Source organism: Mesitornis unicolor, unplaced genomic scaffold (genome assembly GCF_000695765.1).
Source record: "Mesitornis unicolor isolate BGI_N332 unplaced genomic scaffold, ASM69576v1 scaffold46516, whole genome shotgun sequence".
Taxonomy (NCBI): Eukaryota; Metazoa; Chordata; class Aves; order Mesitornithiformes; family Mesitornithidae; genus Mesitornis; species Mesitornis unicolor.
This window is the reverse complement of record NW_010192526.1, coordinates 1-14023: the sequence shown is the minus strand read 5'-3', so window position 1 is coordinate 14023 and position 14023 is coordinate 1. Positions and strand designations below refer to the sequence as shown.

Below are 14023 nucleotides of genomic sequence, written 5' to 3'. Positions count from 1 at the left end.
TGAAGGCAGCTCCAATACCCTTCAACGTGGCTGTGAAAATCACAGTTTAAATAACAATAAACCACTAAAGCAGCAGCCCTGGGGCAGGGCTTGGCGCTCAGGAGGCTCTGCAGCCTCAGTATCTGGGAATAAAATGCGGAGCCTCTACCCACTGATTATATTTCCTATCTCGAACATCCAACACTTAGATTTTCAGCAGAGCTGTCAGCTCTGAAGCGTTTTGCAAGCAGCGAGGGACAAGAACAGAGGCAGTCAGGCAGGGTTTGGGGAAGCACAGCTCCAGTAACTGCTTTTGATGTGTGGTCTCCAGTGGATCCCCGAGGTGGCTGTGAAGCAGGCGCACAGCGATTATTTTCACTGAAATAATAGGGTTGCTAGAACTAGTCAGAACTCTGTTTGTTTATGGCAGAAAGAAAGGTCCAAGTGAGCTTATGAGTTTAAAAAACATTTATTTAATGAGAGTTTTTATACTTGACAAATGTACAAGTCTCAGAAGGCTTAGCAAACGAAACAAAAATTCCACAAATAATGATTACATCTGCAGGGCTCGCTTTTGTACAGAATTTACACCGACTCCCTGGTTACAGTACGGAATAGGACGGCTGAAGGAAGTGCCTGTTTTTGGGTTTGGGCGGTGCCATGATCCCCAGGCGCGCAGCAGCCCCTTGGGTGGCACCAAGGCCGCTGGATGCCGACCTGCAGGCAGCTGAGGATGGAGCCTTGGTGCTCCCCGGCCTCCTGGGGCGCCTGTACTTGCTGTAACCGCTGCAAAATTCGGAGAGAAGTACAGGTTAAACATCTGCTCCGCTCGCGCCCTGCCCTACAACCTTACCTGCACACCAGCACTAGATTTTCTAGAAGATTACGCTTTCATTTTTAATGAGTTGGGTGGTTGTTTTTTTTTAAATAGGCATGGCTGCAAAAACACTGTTGAAATGTAAATCAAGTGGAGCTGTTGCTCTGGCATTTGCCCGAGGGCAGGAAGCAGCCCAAAATGGGCAGGGAATGCTGAACCAACCTGACTCCTATTAATCCGATTAGAGTATCCGCATTAAGTGACACTTCAGGGTCAACAGCATCTAATGACTGGTATTTGAGTAGATGGGGAGGTGAAAAGGGTGGGAGTGAAACCTGCTGAGCTGGGAGCTGCTATTTGCTACAAAAAACAACCCAGAATGAGGAAAAACAGGGTAGAGGAGAAAGAGGAGACAATGAGTTTGCGTGAGGTAGGCAATATTTTCTCCTTGATGAGGAAGGCCACATGAAAGCAGTAAAGTATAAGTAGTTATTATACCAATAAAAGCTGACAGTCTCTAAAATTCAGGCGTGACTTCAGGTGGGGATTTACAGCGTTTTGAGAGCACGTTAGCATGGTTCAGTTTCTCTTCCCAGTGGCCTGAACCCCTCCTGGCTGAGAGATAAAGCGGTTTCTGTGACATTTATAGACTGCACAGAACCCCATTCCAGGAGTTATTGCCGAAATGCAAGACGTGGGTTGTCCACAGAGCTGCTCTTCTGTGCCTCAGACTCTCTCTCCTGGTTCTCAGTTTTGGGCTGAGGGTTTAAGAACCTGAGGGTACCGCAGCACTGGCGGCTTTGATTTACCTCCTGTTTGTGCAAGGCGAGCTGTGAGCACAGCAAACACCGAACAGGCACCGCTACAGCCCCCAGACACCAGCTCTTGGCTCACGTTTTCCAGCGTCATTGCCCCTGTTTTTAAAGAGGGTTTGGGGAGGGCAGAACTTCAACCGTTTCTCCTCTTTCACCCATTCCCTTTCAGCACGGATTGATCATGTTTGGAAGCATGGACAGTCAGAACAAACCGCAGCTGCTTGAGCTGCCAGACCAGTAACCGCACTAATTGCCAGACCAGTAACCGCACTAATTGCCAGACCAGTAACCGCACTAATTGCCAGACCAGTAGCTAAATTAGCTGCTAAACCAAGGTCACCGACTCAGAGGACGGCTCCTTCATCACCCTGAGATATCTTGGTGGTGGATCTGCCCTAGGAGCTCAAGACCGAGCAGATTCCTGGATCCACATGGGTCTTGGTGCAGGCACTGCCTCCCTCAGAGGGAAAAGTTCTGAATTAACAAGAACTAGGACCTGCAGTTCAAATATTCCACCAAGCTTCAAGCCATTTTTGTTTCCAAGCACAGAACGCAGTCAGCCTGCTAATGGTTATGACAGCGCTCTGGAGTTTAGTGTCACTGCTTGTGGCAGTCGAGAGTGAGAAATAAAGGGCAATTGTTAAATATCCTTCCTCACCAGGAGCATTTAAATGCTAGAAAACCAGAGCAGAGCAGTTGTTGCCAGGTACCTGGATAATTTAATGCCACTCTTAAAGCCCGTACTTACTGAAGAACAGGCAGGAGGGTAACAGCACAGTTCTGGGATCATCATCGTGCTGTTCTGGACAGCAAAAGCTACAAGTGACCACACACAACGTACCCTTTGGGATGAAACTGCTGGCTGCCACCGAAACTCGTCTTTTTCCTCTTGGCTTCTCTGGCGTTTGGCGGCCTTTTCCTTTTCCTCCTTTGGTTTTGGTTATTGCCAAAATAGCTTGAGGTCGTAACTGCATCCTCTGCTTCCTCCTCGCTCTCGGGTGTGCCATTGCTTCCCACAGCCGTGTCCGCGCTTTGGCAGGCAGCATCCTCTACAGACAGACAGAGTTAAAACAGAATTAGGATATCATTTGCTGATTATATCCTGGGCCAGCCAGCACCATAACCCAGAACAAACACACCGAGAGCACCACAACCGCTGGCCTTGCTGCTCAGAGCCGCCTCCACCGCCTTCATCTGGGGATGCTCCAGGCTCAGCTAAAGGCATCTTAGTTGTGTGAACCAAAACTGCCTTCTGTCCTTGTCTGAGCTCATAAAATAGAAGAGTACCAGCCAGTCCTGTTTTCTCTAGCTTGGCTTCTTGCCTAAACTATTTTGGCAGCTCTGGGCTTTCTGCCTTTACATTTTCTCCCTCGTGTCAGCTGGAAAGAATTATGGAGTGTACCACAAACACTACAGTCAAATATGGCACCTGTTTTTAAAACAGCATCAGGAGACACTGAAAGGCTCAGAGCCATGAGCTCCTCCTCAGCCAGTCACCATCAACAGGGATGTGATTTTTGCACAGGCAGTAGAACAAAATACTCAAAAATCAGGTTCGTAGCCATGCATTCACTCCCATTGCAGTGCATGAAAGCACGACCTCCTCAGAAGTAGGGGTGAATCACTTGAAAACTGCAGGCTCCATCGCCCAATCCGACAGCCAAGCTGTATGAAGTATTCCAGTGACAGCACAGGCTGTGCTCAGGTACCAGATTTCCTGCTCTCAGGGCTCAGTTCCCAAGGTTAGAGCTGGGCAGAGGCGCTGTCAAACACCACCGTGCTGACCTGAAAGCTTTCATGTACCTGGTTCTGACAGCTCTGCACGTCTGAGCAAGGGCTACTCAGTGCAGACCTGAACCTGCTGACCTCAATTACCATGGAAAATAAGAGGCAGTCGTTATTGATTGCCAGGCTACGACATTGCCCTGAACATAGAAGATGCGGGTGGAAAACTACACAGGAGGTGCCAGACCTTTAACCTTAAGGTCAGAATTCTCATTATAACGAAGCACATCACATAAATCCCCATAACCAATAGGTCAGGAGCAGCGCAGCCTGCTTAGCTCTCACGTTCCTTTTTCAGCCATACGCTGAATTTCACTGGTGGGAAGATAGCAGAGACCCGTGTATGCTGTAAACTGTGCAATTGCTCCCTTTTGGTAATCATTCAACCCCCAGAATCAGTTATTTCTGCTTAAAACAGGGTAACTCTTGGGTGAAGAGTCTGACAGGAGAGAAGGGTGTTAAACAGGAATGCACACATTTGGGTACAAAGCACACTGAACCTGGTGTGGTCCACTCCGAGTACTTATCCATCACTTTAATGATCTCTGCGCCGTATTTTTCCAGTTTGTCCTCCGTGACACCATCAATCTGCAGCAAAACCTCGGCGTCAGACGACAAGGTTTCTGCAACGCAATGAAGTACCAGTTAGACATGTCAAATGAATTTGTTTGAGGGAGATCACGGTAGAATATTCTGGAGGAAGTTAACTCCTTTTAGTGCCACCCCATGCACTAAGTCCTTCAGGGAGTAAGCCTTTATTCTAGCAGATTTCTTTACTCTAGCAGATTGGTGTCTAGTTGGAAACTTGCATCTTCTGGCACAAAAACCAGTAAAAATGTTTGCTGAAAAAAGCTGGTTTTGATCCCTTGTACTTATCCTGCAGAACTGCTCCAGTGTAAACTGCAGCTCCAAGGACCAACGCTGGGTCCCTTCGATCAGACTTGGTTATGGATATTTAATCCTGTTCTGTATATTTAAACCCATTGTCACAAAGCATTAGAAACTAGATTTTCTGTCAGAAAAGGCTACAATTGCACACGCAGCTGTACCAACAGCCCTAAGTAAGGAGCATCTGACCTCACCTGCTATTTTCTTCAGAGTGGAGGTACTGAAAATGTTGAAGTAATGCACATCAAAGACTTTCCCCAGCATTTTGCACGTGTCCGTAAGCTCCCCCAGGCACTTCTTCACCATCTCTTCCCGCTGTGACATCTTTGCCACGGAAGCCCTTTGCTTTCTGATGGAGCTGGCGCTTTCCGTTTCGTGGAACTCCACCTGCTCACGAGATCCAACCAGAAGTGTCAGGAGCGGCTGCACAGCCAGCGTGAGAAGGTAGATCAATAACACAGGAGAACAGCAAAGGAGACCAAAAGTATTCATTGATGGACCAATAAAAGCTATTTACCCAGTGTACACCTTTTAAGTGATCTTTTTTACAGGCTACTCAACTGCCCCAAGTTTCTTCTACTAAGGACTAGCAGGGTATCCACAACATGGAAAAAACCCCGAGAAACCAATTTACAGCCAGCTTTAAAGAGAGGTCACTGGGTCTAACGCCAAGGGCTCTGCTCCTCTTCAAACACAGCGCTAATGCAGGGGAGACATTGCCTCAAGCAGTTCTGGGACTGGGCCCATGACCTTTTTAAAGTGCATTTTCCATCAGAGCTCACCCATGACTGCAAAAAATAGAGCAGAAAATGCAGGAGAAGGCAGCCTGCTCCTTCTGTTCTTGTTAGGGAGACTTTTCTGTGCTGGTCACAACCTCCCCGTCATGTCATGCTGGAATCGATGGATGGGTGAAGAAGATTTAATCCTCTCCAGCCCTCTCAAACTCATCTTCCACCTCACCACATGAATATTAAAATAGCAGATGAGAAATCAGGCTCTTGGATTCTGCTCCCTGCGTCTGCTGAAGATCAGTTCCTGCACATCAGCTGCCAGGCAAAATATGTTGAGACCACCCTTGGGTAAACGCTGCATAAAAGCTGTTGCGTGTCCCTGATAGCAATACATTAGAGGATAAACAAATAATTAACGGTTAATTAAGTATTAACAAACACTACACACCTGTAGCGATCCATCGAGCACAGCCTGAGCTTTCTCTCCCAGGATGACGTATGCCACTGCTTGGTCGTTAGCAGTGATGTACAGATCTTCATCCAGAATCTTGTCCAACACCAGCTTTCTGAACAGCCTTTCCACGTTGTGCCTCGAGTAGGCAGCTCCCTTCCCAAAGATTCCAGACTGGATCTTGGCGCTCTTCGTACCTGTGCATCAGAAATCACAGCATGAGCCTATCAGAAAGCCCCCACATTGACAGATTCCCAAGGGTATTCCGTAATCTATGCACATTAAAAGATAGGCATTAAAGCACCAGAAACTGCAAGCACCACCAGAAAACTAATATTATCACTATAGCAACCTGAAACGGATTGAAGCTTTAGCCTCATTTATTTTGGATCGTTTACCACCAGGAGATTCCCGGGAAGAATAATTTTGCAAAATACATCTTGTTTTAAACCGCTGCTGGTGTTGTGCAGCCCTCCCGATGCTCGGCCAGGAATTTATGTGCCAAGGCTATTCGGGTGGTGTTTGTGGAAGAGCAGGACTTACCTAGGAAGATGTCCACCATCATGTTCAACGTGTACCTCCCAGAACCCCCATTTGTCTTTGCGTTCCCTCGTCCCCTCTGTCCACAGTGCTCTCGTACGAATCTCACGATGCCCTTCACTTCATCCGTTACGTTTCTTGATTTGTAATCCTATTAAAAGAGACTCGATTAGGAAACATTACGTGGCTCTGTCCTAATTCAAGCTGTTACTGACAACCCTGGTTTTCATTACTGAGCTTTTTCCAGTCATGAATTCATTTTGTTCCAAACAGAGAAACAGTGATTTTCTAGTTAGCACGCCTACAGCAATACCATCTAGTCACAGGAGTTCTGGATTTGATAATACTCTGAAAAAAGCAGTAGTACACATGAACTGATTGTATATAATCTCTGTTGTGTTAATTCTATAGAGCGAGCGGCAAGATTGCTGTGTGAACACTGGTAATCAAGGTAAATCGTTTGCAGAGCTTTCCTGTAATTATTCTGCTGCCATGCACTAGGACTTACACTTCCAATACCCATTAAAATGGGATAACTGGACTGAACATGCATTATTCTGGTCAATTTTTGTAGAATCACAGCGATGTAAGGTAATGCTACAAACACAGGACCGAGAAGCAGTATCATCAGGGGTAAAACTGATTTGGTTTAGAGACCAGTAACCCTCCCTGCCTGCCCCAACAGCTTCTCCTGGGCTCCTGTTCTTGCCACCAACAAGTTTCCTTCAGTCTTTGATGCACAAGCCCTAATCTATTGGCATCGCACTCCTCCAGAGGTGGCATTTGCACTACTCTGGAAGCACAAAGCTGCCTTGAAAACATCAGGACAGGCAGTGGAAGGGATTTCCCGAGCCATCCCGGTGGATCCTGTATTAGCTTCTGCCTCCTGCACACACTGTAGCAAGAAAAGCAGCATCCTCACATGTCTAGTCCTCCTCTGACAGGAACAGGAGCATCCGAAGTCCACGGCCAGTCTGGGTAACTCTACTCTAGGTTAAACCCTGGAAATAATTTGAAGCATCCAGCATCACAAAAATACAAGAAATCTTACACGGTTTCTCCATTTGCCTTCCCAGAAGTCACGTAATTGCAGCTCAATGCAGTGTCAGTTTAACACCACTATAAATAAGAGCTGTGTTTTTTACCTTGTTTCTACTGCAGTTATCGCAGATGACTTCTGGGTGATCTTTGCAGAAGGTGGGATTAAAATTGGTCTCCCCGAAGTAGGCCAGAAGCTGAATTCTCCGGCAGTCGACGACGTTCTCGCAGTAATGAACCATGCTGTACAGGTTGTTGAAGTGCGTCTGCCTTGTGTGGCTGTTGCCATCTTTCTCCACTGAAACGCAGTCAATTCGGTTGCGTTTGTTAGATCTGCACCTCTGTGTTTGTACAGATTACCAGAGACAAAACACAAAGGTCTTTTTTGCTTAGAAAAAGAGTATGTTAGTACAGAAGTAGAGGTAAAGTCTGCCCTAGGTTAAAGTTTTACAGGATAGAGAAGGGAAAGACTAGAATGATGAGAATCAGGAGAGGGATGTGTAAGGAGCAAAGTGTTTTTGACTAAAATTAAGTGACAAAAAACCTTTACAGAAAACCATTCAGGTAACGACGTGCAGTTCTCCTCTCCTTGCAATTAACGGCGCTTCTAAATGAGAAGCTAACGCAGCCTGAACGAAGCAGCGACCAAGGGACACCTGTAACGTTGTCTCTGCGAAGTTACAGCCACGAGAACTCACTCAGTATCAGCCTGCGCAGCCTGGTGACGTCGCTGTAGCTGTAGAAGAGCAGGCAGTGAGACATCTCGCCGTCTCGCCCAGCTCTGCCCGATTCCTGGTAGTACCCCTCAATTGATTTAGGGAGGGAGGCGTGGATAACGTAGCGCACATCGGGTTTATCGATCCCCATGCCAAAGGCAATTGTTGCACATATAACCTAGGAAGGAAATAATAATAATTTGTTAGAGTTATGGCAGTTATCCGTGCAGCGCTCAGCAACAAAAATGGACGGGTAATCAGGATTGTGGAACCGGGCAGAGCCTAAAATTTCAGCTGTACCACCACAAGATGGGCACAAAGCAGCAAAACCACCTCTCTCTCAGAGGAGCTACTCCAGACAATGGGAAGGCTCCAAGCTCGAGTCCCAGTAACTCAGCAGTGAGCTCAGGGCTGTTTCAGAAGCCTCAGTGCTGCTGGGCTCCTTCCCTCTGGAGTCTCGCACCTTGGCGCAGAGCTGCGGTCTTGATTTGTACCATTGTCCATAAAAAGAGGGCTACCAAGTTGTGTCAGATCCATTCTGATCCATTATTTAATCCTGCATCCAATTTGGCAATAACATCACACAATTTTGCTTTCAATTGCTAGGACAGGAGGGATAAAAGCGCTCCAAATCCTATTCACTTTTACCCCCAGTTGCTTTTCTTTTACCTGGCATCCTTCCTGATTAACCCACTTCTTTTGTACGAGATCTCTGTTGGAGTCGGTGAGGCCAGCGTGATAGGCGAGCGCAGCAAGTCCTTCCTTCTGCAGAATAGCTGCTGTCGTGTCACATTCGTGGCGTGAAAGGCAATAAATGATCCCAGAGTCATCTGCAAATACATCAAAATAGATCTGAGCTGCAACACAGCTTTATTCCTTTTCATGTGTTTAACAGCCAGAATACATTTATTCCAACAGGGAGAGGCTGGTAAGTGCAGTAACTGCTTAATAATAAAGGCAAGTAATTTTATTAATATTATCCAAAGGAGAGCCTAGGAAGACAGGAAGCTCTGACCGGGTCTTCACAGGGAACCACAGACAAGCAGACCAACAGCATGAAACAGCTTTAGCAGTGTGGACACGAGATGTCCTTACACTCCGAAGACACAGTGCTAAAAGGTCTGGCTGCCTCCAGAACGGTTACTCAAGAGCATCACCGTAATTTGCTTGTCCATCTTAACTGAAACTCTTCACTTTAGGATGAAATCCAGAAATCTGATTCCCATTATCGATATCATTTCGCCTCTGACTTGTTTTTCTTGTTAATACATTAATCGCTTACAAAAAGGCACAACTTTTGGGTTTTTACAGCATTATAAAAGCTTTCCTGCCACGAGAAGTGGTGCACAAGAATGCGTGCAGGCGCACTGCTCAGTACTCACGGGGATGGTATTTTTTAATCCACTCCAAGCAATCCATGGCCACCTTCTTTGGCTTCTTGGGCAGCACATCATATTTCAGGTTATGCCTGTTGAAGCTCATTGTAAACCTAAAACACAACAGTTCACGGGTGCTGGTCAGTAATCCTTTCAACAAGGAGGTACAGCCTGGAACAGCCCAGACCCAGCTAATTACTGCTTGTTCTGCCTTATCTGCAAAGGAATCACTGTCCCGCTGTGCCCACAGGGAGTCACATCGCCCATGCTCTGGGTCTCAAATTCCTGCATTTCTCATGCGGCCACAGGGCACTACGCAGAGGAAGAAATGCCAGGAACCAGACAGGCACACGGGGATTTGCCTCGCCTTCACTTGCCACGTGAAAACCTGCATCCACATTCGACTGATCACTCTGCAAAATGTAGCATCACCTCCCTCCTTGCACCCTAAAATACCTTTCTAAAATAAGAAATTCAAGGAAACTAAATGATTTTTCCACCATGGATAATGAAATCTCCACAATGTCATCCAGGCCGAATGGTGCCTCATTATCTACAGTATTGTCAACGCCAATTAAAAGAACACTTGAGAAATGGGCACAGAAAATTTCACGATGTTATTTTCTATTAAGCAGCTTCCTTAATCATGCAAGGAAGCTTGGCAAATTTTCTGCTTCAGCCTTCAATTTTTTTGCATTTGACTCACATTAAATTCCACGCACGCACCCCCATCTAATCAGATAAAACTACCTGAGTGTCTCAGATGGCCCTGCAATGCTTTTCTGACTTCACTAAGGCTTCCACTGAACATTTCTGTGGCACCACCAAGCTGTTTCAGGAAGCTGCTGAGCAACTTACACCTGCGGCTTCAGCATCTCCAGCTGGTTCTGAATGTCCTTCTGCACGCGGGGGGTGGCAGTGGCAGTGAGGGCCATCATGGGAACCGAGTGAAACTTCTTGCGGAGCATGTTCAGTCGCTTGTAGTCTGGGCGGAAGTCGTGGCCCCACTAGTTTAAACACAAAAACCAAGCGTAACTGAGCGAGATGCTCCAGCTACGCCTTTAGCCCTTTTGAAAAGCACCTGCAGGCCCTCACCTGGCTGACGCAGTGAGCCTCATCAATGACGAAACGCGCCAGCAGTTTCCTGTCGTAGAGGTTTTCCAGGGCTGACACCAGTCGGCCGCTTGCACAGACCTGGGTACCCATCACCAACAGCATGAGAAGGCGAATTAACAGCGCCAGGCGTCACCCCTTTCACTGAACAACCATTCTGTACAGCACAGTTAATCTGCAGCACACAGGTAAAGCCTGAAGGCACAAAGAGGATGGCAACCAGCTGCATTTTAACTGGCACCAATGCCGCTGGTGTGGGATCGCTGCGGGGTTCTGGGATCTCCTGTCCAGAGGGGCTGCAATCTGCATAAATTTAAGTGACTTTCATCACAGAGCCAGGGAAGGACAAGGCTGAAGACCGAAGTGCACCCAGCACAGTAACAGTGCCCTCTTGGAGCTCCTGTGGTAAAACAGCGTTTGTAAAGGCAGCTTATAACCAAGTACTAGGTGAACTTTTGACAGTCACCTCTTACCCTGACAGAGACATTTTGTCCCTGTACCATCCTACTCTAGTCTAGATTTTAACAGCTACTCCACAGCAATTAGCCACTAACCTGTAGTAAGAGATACTGAAATGGATGGGCATGGGGGCTTTAAGAATTTAAATGGTTCAGACACACTCAGTCCTCATTCTTGGTTAATTACTGATTGAAATCAGTTACCTCTGTGCAGCTTTACTGAATTATCTAAAAAAAATATTTCACCTTTCCCTCCCCCCCAGAAACCTGCTCTAAATTCAATGTTTCCCCTTAAATACTTCATAGTAATCCACCTGTTGCCTCCATGATTTTACACTTCAAATTGAATACAAACCTTCTCGGGGGTAACATACAGGAGCTTTATGACGGGATCTTTTTTTGACAGTTGCATGTAGATTTTTGAAGCATCAGAATCGGTTCTGTCACCAGTCAGATAGGTTGCAGCAATCTGTATTTGAAAAAAAAGCTTTAATAGGCATGAAACAGAAGCATCCCCACATATAGTCCCACATCTAGTTACAAACCAGATAAAAATGCACTACTATAATCGGTGAATAGAACTTTTTAGATACTTCTTTGCATAATGACAGATAACATTTGAACCCCCACCACGCAGAATTTTTCTAATGATAAATCCAAAAGGCTGCAAGCGAAATTCTGTTCTATTTGGGTGTCTAAATACCAGTCTCAGAATGCAAGAATCAGGATTCTGCACTCGAAAACGAAGCTCCAATAACAAATACACAGAGCACCAGTACACACAGCAGTCAGGCTGCTGACACTCTAGCTCATCTCATTCAGTTCTTCCCAGACAACGCTGTGTGCCTTTCACAGTCTCCATCCAATCAATCTTTGCAGTTTATATTTGAGACACGTAAGATCGGCTGTAAAATTTCAGCTTTCCCACTCACTCCTCTGCAGTTCAGCCCAATAAAACGAGCAGTTTGAACTTACATCCAGAGTCTTCAGCTTCTGAACCTGATCGATGATCAGCGACCTCAGCGGAGAGATGACGATGGTGACCCCAGCAGAGACACACGCTGGTAACTGGTAGCACAAGCTCTTGCCACCTCCTGAAAGCGTCAAACAGGACACAACAAATGTCACATACCGAGAGGAGAGGGACAGTGCTGAGGAAAGAGAGGCCCATTTCTTACTTCCCATTTGACAGAACAGAAACAATAAACTGCCAGTGTCTGCCTCTAACATGATACCTGCAGGTGAGTTCAGCGAAATATTACAGAAGGCAAAAATTCAATTCCCTCATTGAGGCCATTTCTCCAGAAATCCCACAGCCGCTGAATTCAAGTGCACGATTTCTCCCCACCTCCACAAGGGCACAGAGAAAGAGGGAACTTTGTCTCGGCCTCCCCAAAGCAGCTGCAGGTGCTGGCTTCTCGACCACGTACCAGTGGGCATCAAGACGAAGCAGTCTTCGCCCAGGAGAGCGGCGTTGATGGCCTCCAGCTGGTTGGTCCGGAAGTAGTGCAGGCCAAACTTCTTGTGAAACACATTCGTCATCTCTTCAGAATGGGAGAATTTCATACCCCTGAAGCGCTCCAGCGCAGGGTTGTTAACCGGCGGCTCTGGCAGACAAAGAAAACGTCCTCACAGTAAGGTACAGTGTCCAGTTGTGCTATCCCTATTGCAACATAAAACTGCTTCAGTACAACTGATGGCTTGGCCACCACCTCGCTGATTTAACCCTTTCAAACTCAAATCACCACTTCAAAAATGGCATTCCTCTAGAATTTAGGACAAATTTTGCTTATATGCCAGTCTCTGGAAACAGGCACCTGACCACAGCTGTATGGAATGGGCCTGGCACTGACAACTTCAGCTCTGTCACACACAGCTGTCACCAGGCCCCGCTCCCGGGTACCTCGAACCAGGGCCCAGCTGAACCGGGGACAGAGCTGATGAAACAGGTTAACATTTTCACCTGCCCTTTACCAACCTATTCCTGCAGCAGCTGCAAACACCGACCCTCCCTGGTGCCCCAGAGGGATGGGGTTTGCTTCAACACATGCCTGGTTTTGAACATTTTGCATGAACAGCGAAAACCATTGTGCAGCTTTGAACTAACAACTGCAGAGTCGTTATTTGATTAAAACACAGAGATTCCAGCTTCCAATTTTAGCAGCTTCCCCTCCCCAGCAGTCTGCAACCCGCACAGCAAACAAACATTTGAGGTGTTTGGCATCGCTTGGAGGAAAATCAAGAGAAGATGACTTTGCAGAAAGAAACCAAGGCACTGATGTCATCTACAGCAGGCTACTCGGCCTTAGCTTTAAAAACAAGTGAATCAATAATTTAAAAGGGAAAGACAGTCATCCTGATGAGCACAGCTTACCTGAGCGGTTCTTTGTTGCCATCGGGAAGCCTGATTTCGGAGCAGCAGGATTTGGTACGACAGCAGATCCTTTGGCTCTGGACACGATCTTGGACAGCAGCGATAAGGCAGGCAGCCCTTCCCTGATGGGGCGATACGACGGCGCCTCGGGTGCTGAAACAGCCACTGGGTTGTCCCAGTCCTCATCGAAATCATCGAGATCAAAATGATCAAGGTCCAGGTCTGTGTCGTTCACACCCAGGCTGTGTCCTGCAGGGAAGTCAGCAGCAGCTCTGCTCCCACCTCGCAGGGCCGTGCTGGTGAGAGGCCTCTCCCCTGCTGCTCCACGCCAGCCGCTGCTGAAGGACGCCTCAGCACAGAGCCGCGGGGAAGCTCCCGCTCCGCCGTTCACCCTGGGAGAAGGCAGTGCCGCAGTTTTGGGGCGGGCGATCTCCTCAACACTTCGCTTTGAAGAGCAAGAGGAATCCAAGCTATCAAACGTCTGATTTTTTTTGCTACAAAAACCGCTTGAATTAACAGTCCCGGAAGGTGGAGAGTGGAGGTTTGGGGGTTTGGGCGAGTTTCTGTCAGAACTGAAGCTCCAGTTGGGGCCAGAACACGAAGCGGTGCCAGGATGCTTGAGAGGGGCCCGCTCCACAGACGCCTTCCAGTTCCTAGGGACAGCGTTGTTGATGCTGCTCCTGTTCCCTGTGGCAGCATCAGACAGCAGTTTTCTCCTGGGATACACAGCAAGGACAGGAAGAAGGAAAAACAAATATTTAGTCACGAGCAATGACTTATATCAAGTTCTACAACATACATACAGCAGTTGTGCCTCCCTCCTGTTCATAATATCAACATATGGCAGCTACATCGTGTTCTGTGTCACTGTATTTTAAAAATATTTCACAATAATCTAGGACAGAGAGAATAATCATAGAATGTACTGGGTTGGAAGGGACC

The 14023-nt window shown here is 47.2% G+C and overlaps 1 protein-coding gene across 1 annotated transcript; it reads right to left on the bottom strand.

Moving 5' to 3' along the window:
- Positions 1-581: 581 nt before the first annotated feature.
- BLM (Bloom syndrome, RecQ helicase-like) lies at positions 582-13797 on the bottom strand (the record flags this gene model as incomplete). Its single annotated transcript, XM_010187120.1, has 16 exons — positions 582-752; positions 2446-2660; positions 3897-4019; positions 4479-4671; positions 5464-5663; positions 6010-6157; positions 7152-7342; positions 7743-7938; positions 8430-8590; positions 9143-9249; positions 9995-10143; positions 10232-10330; positions 11063-11176; positions 11683-11801; positions 12138-12314; positions 13082-13797. Coding segments are annotated over 16 exons (3079 nt in total), but the record flags the coding sequence as incomplete, so codon positions are not given.
- Between the last annotated feature and the right edge of the window lie 226 nt (positions 13798-14023).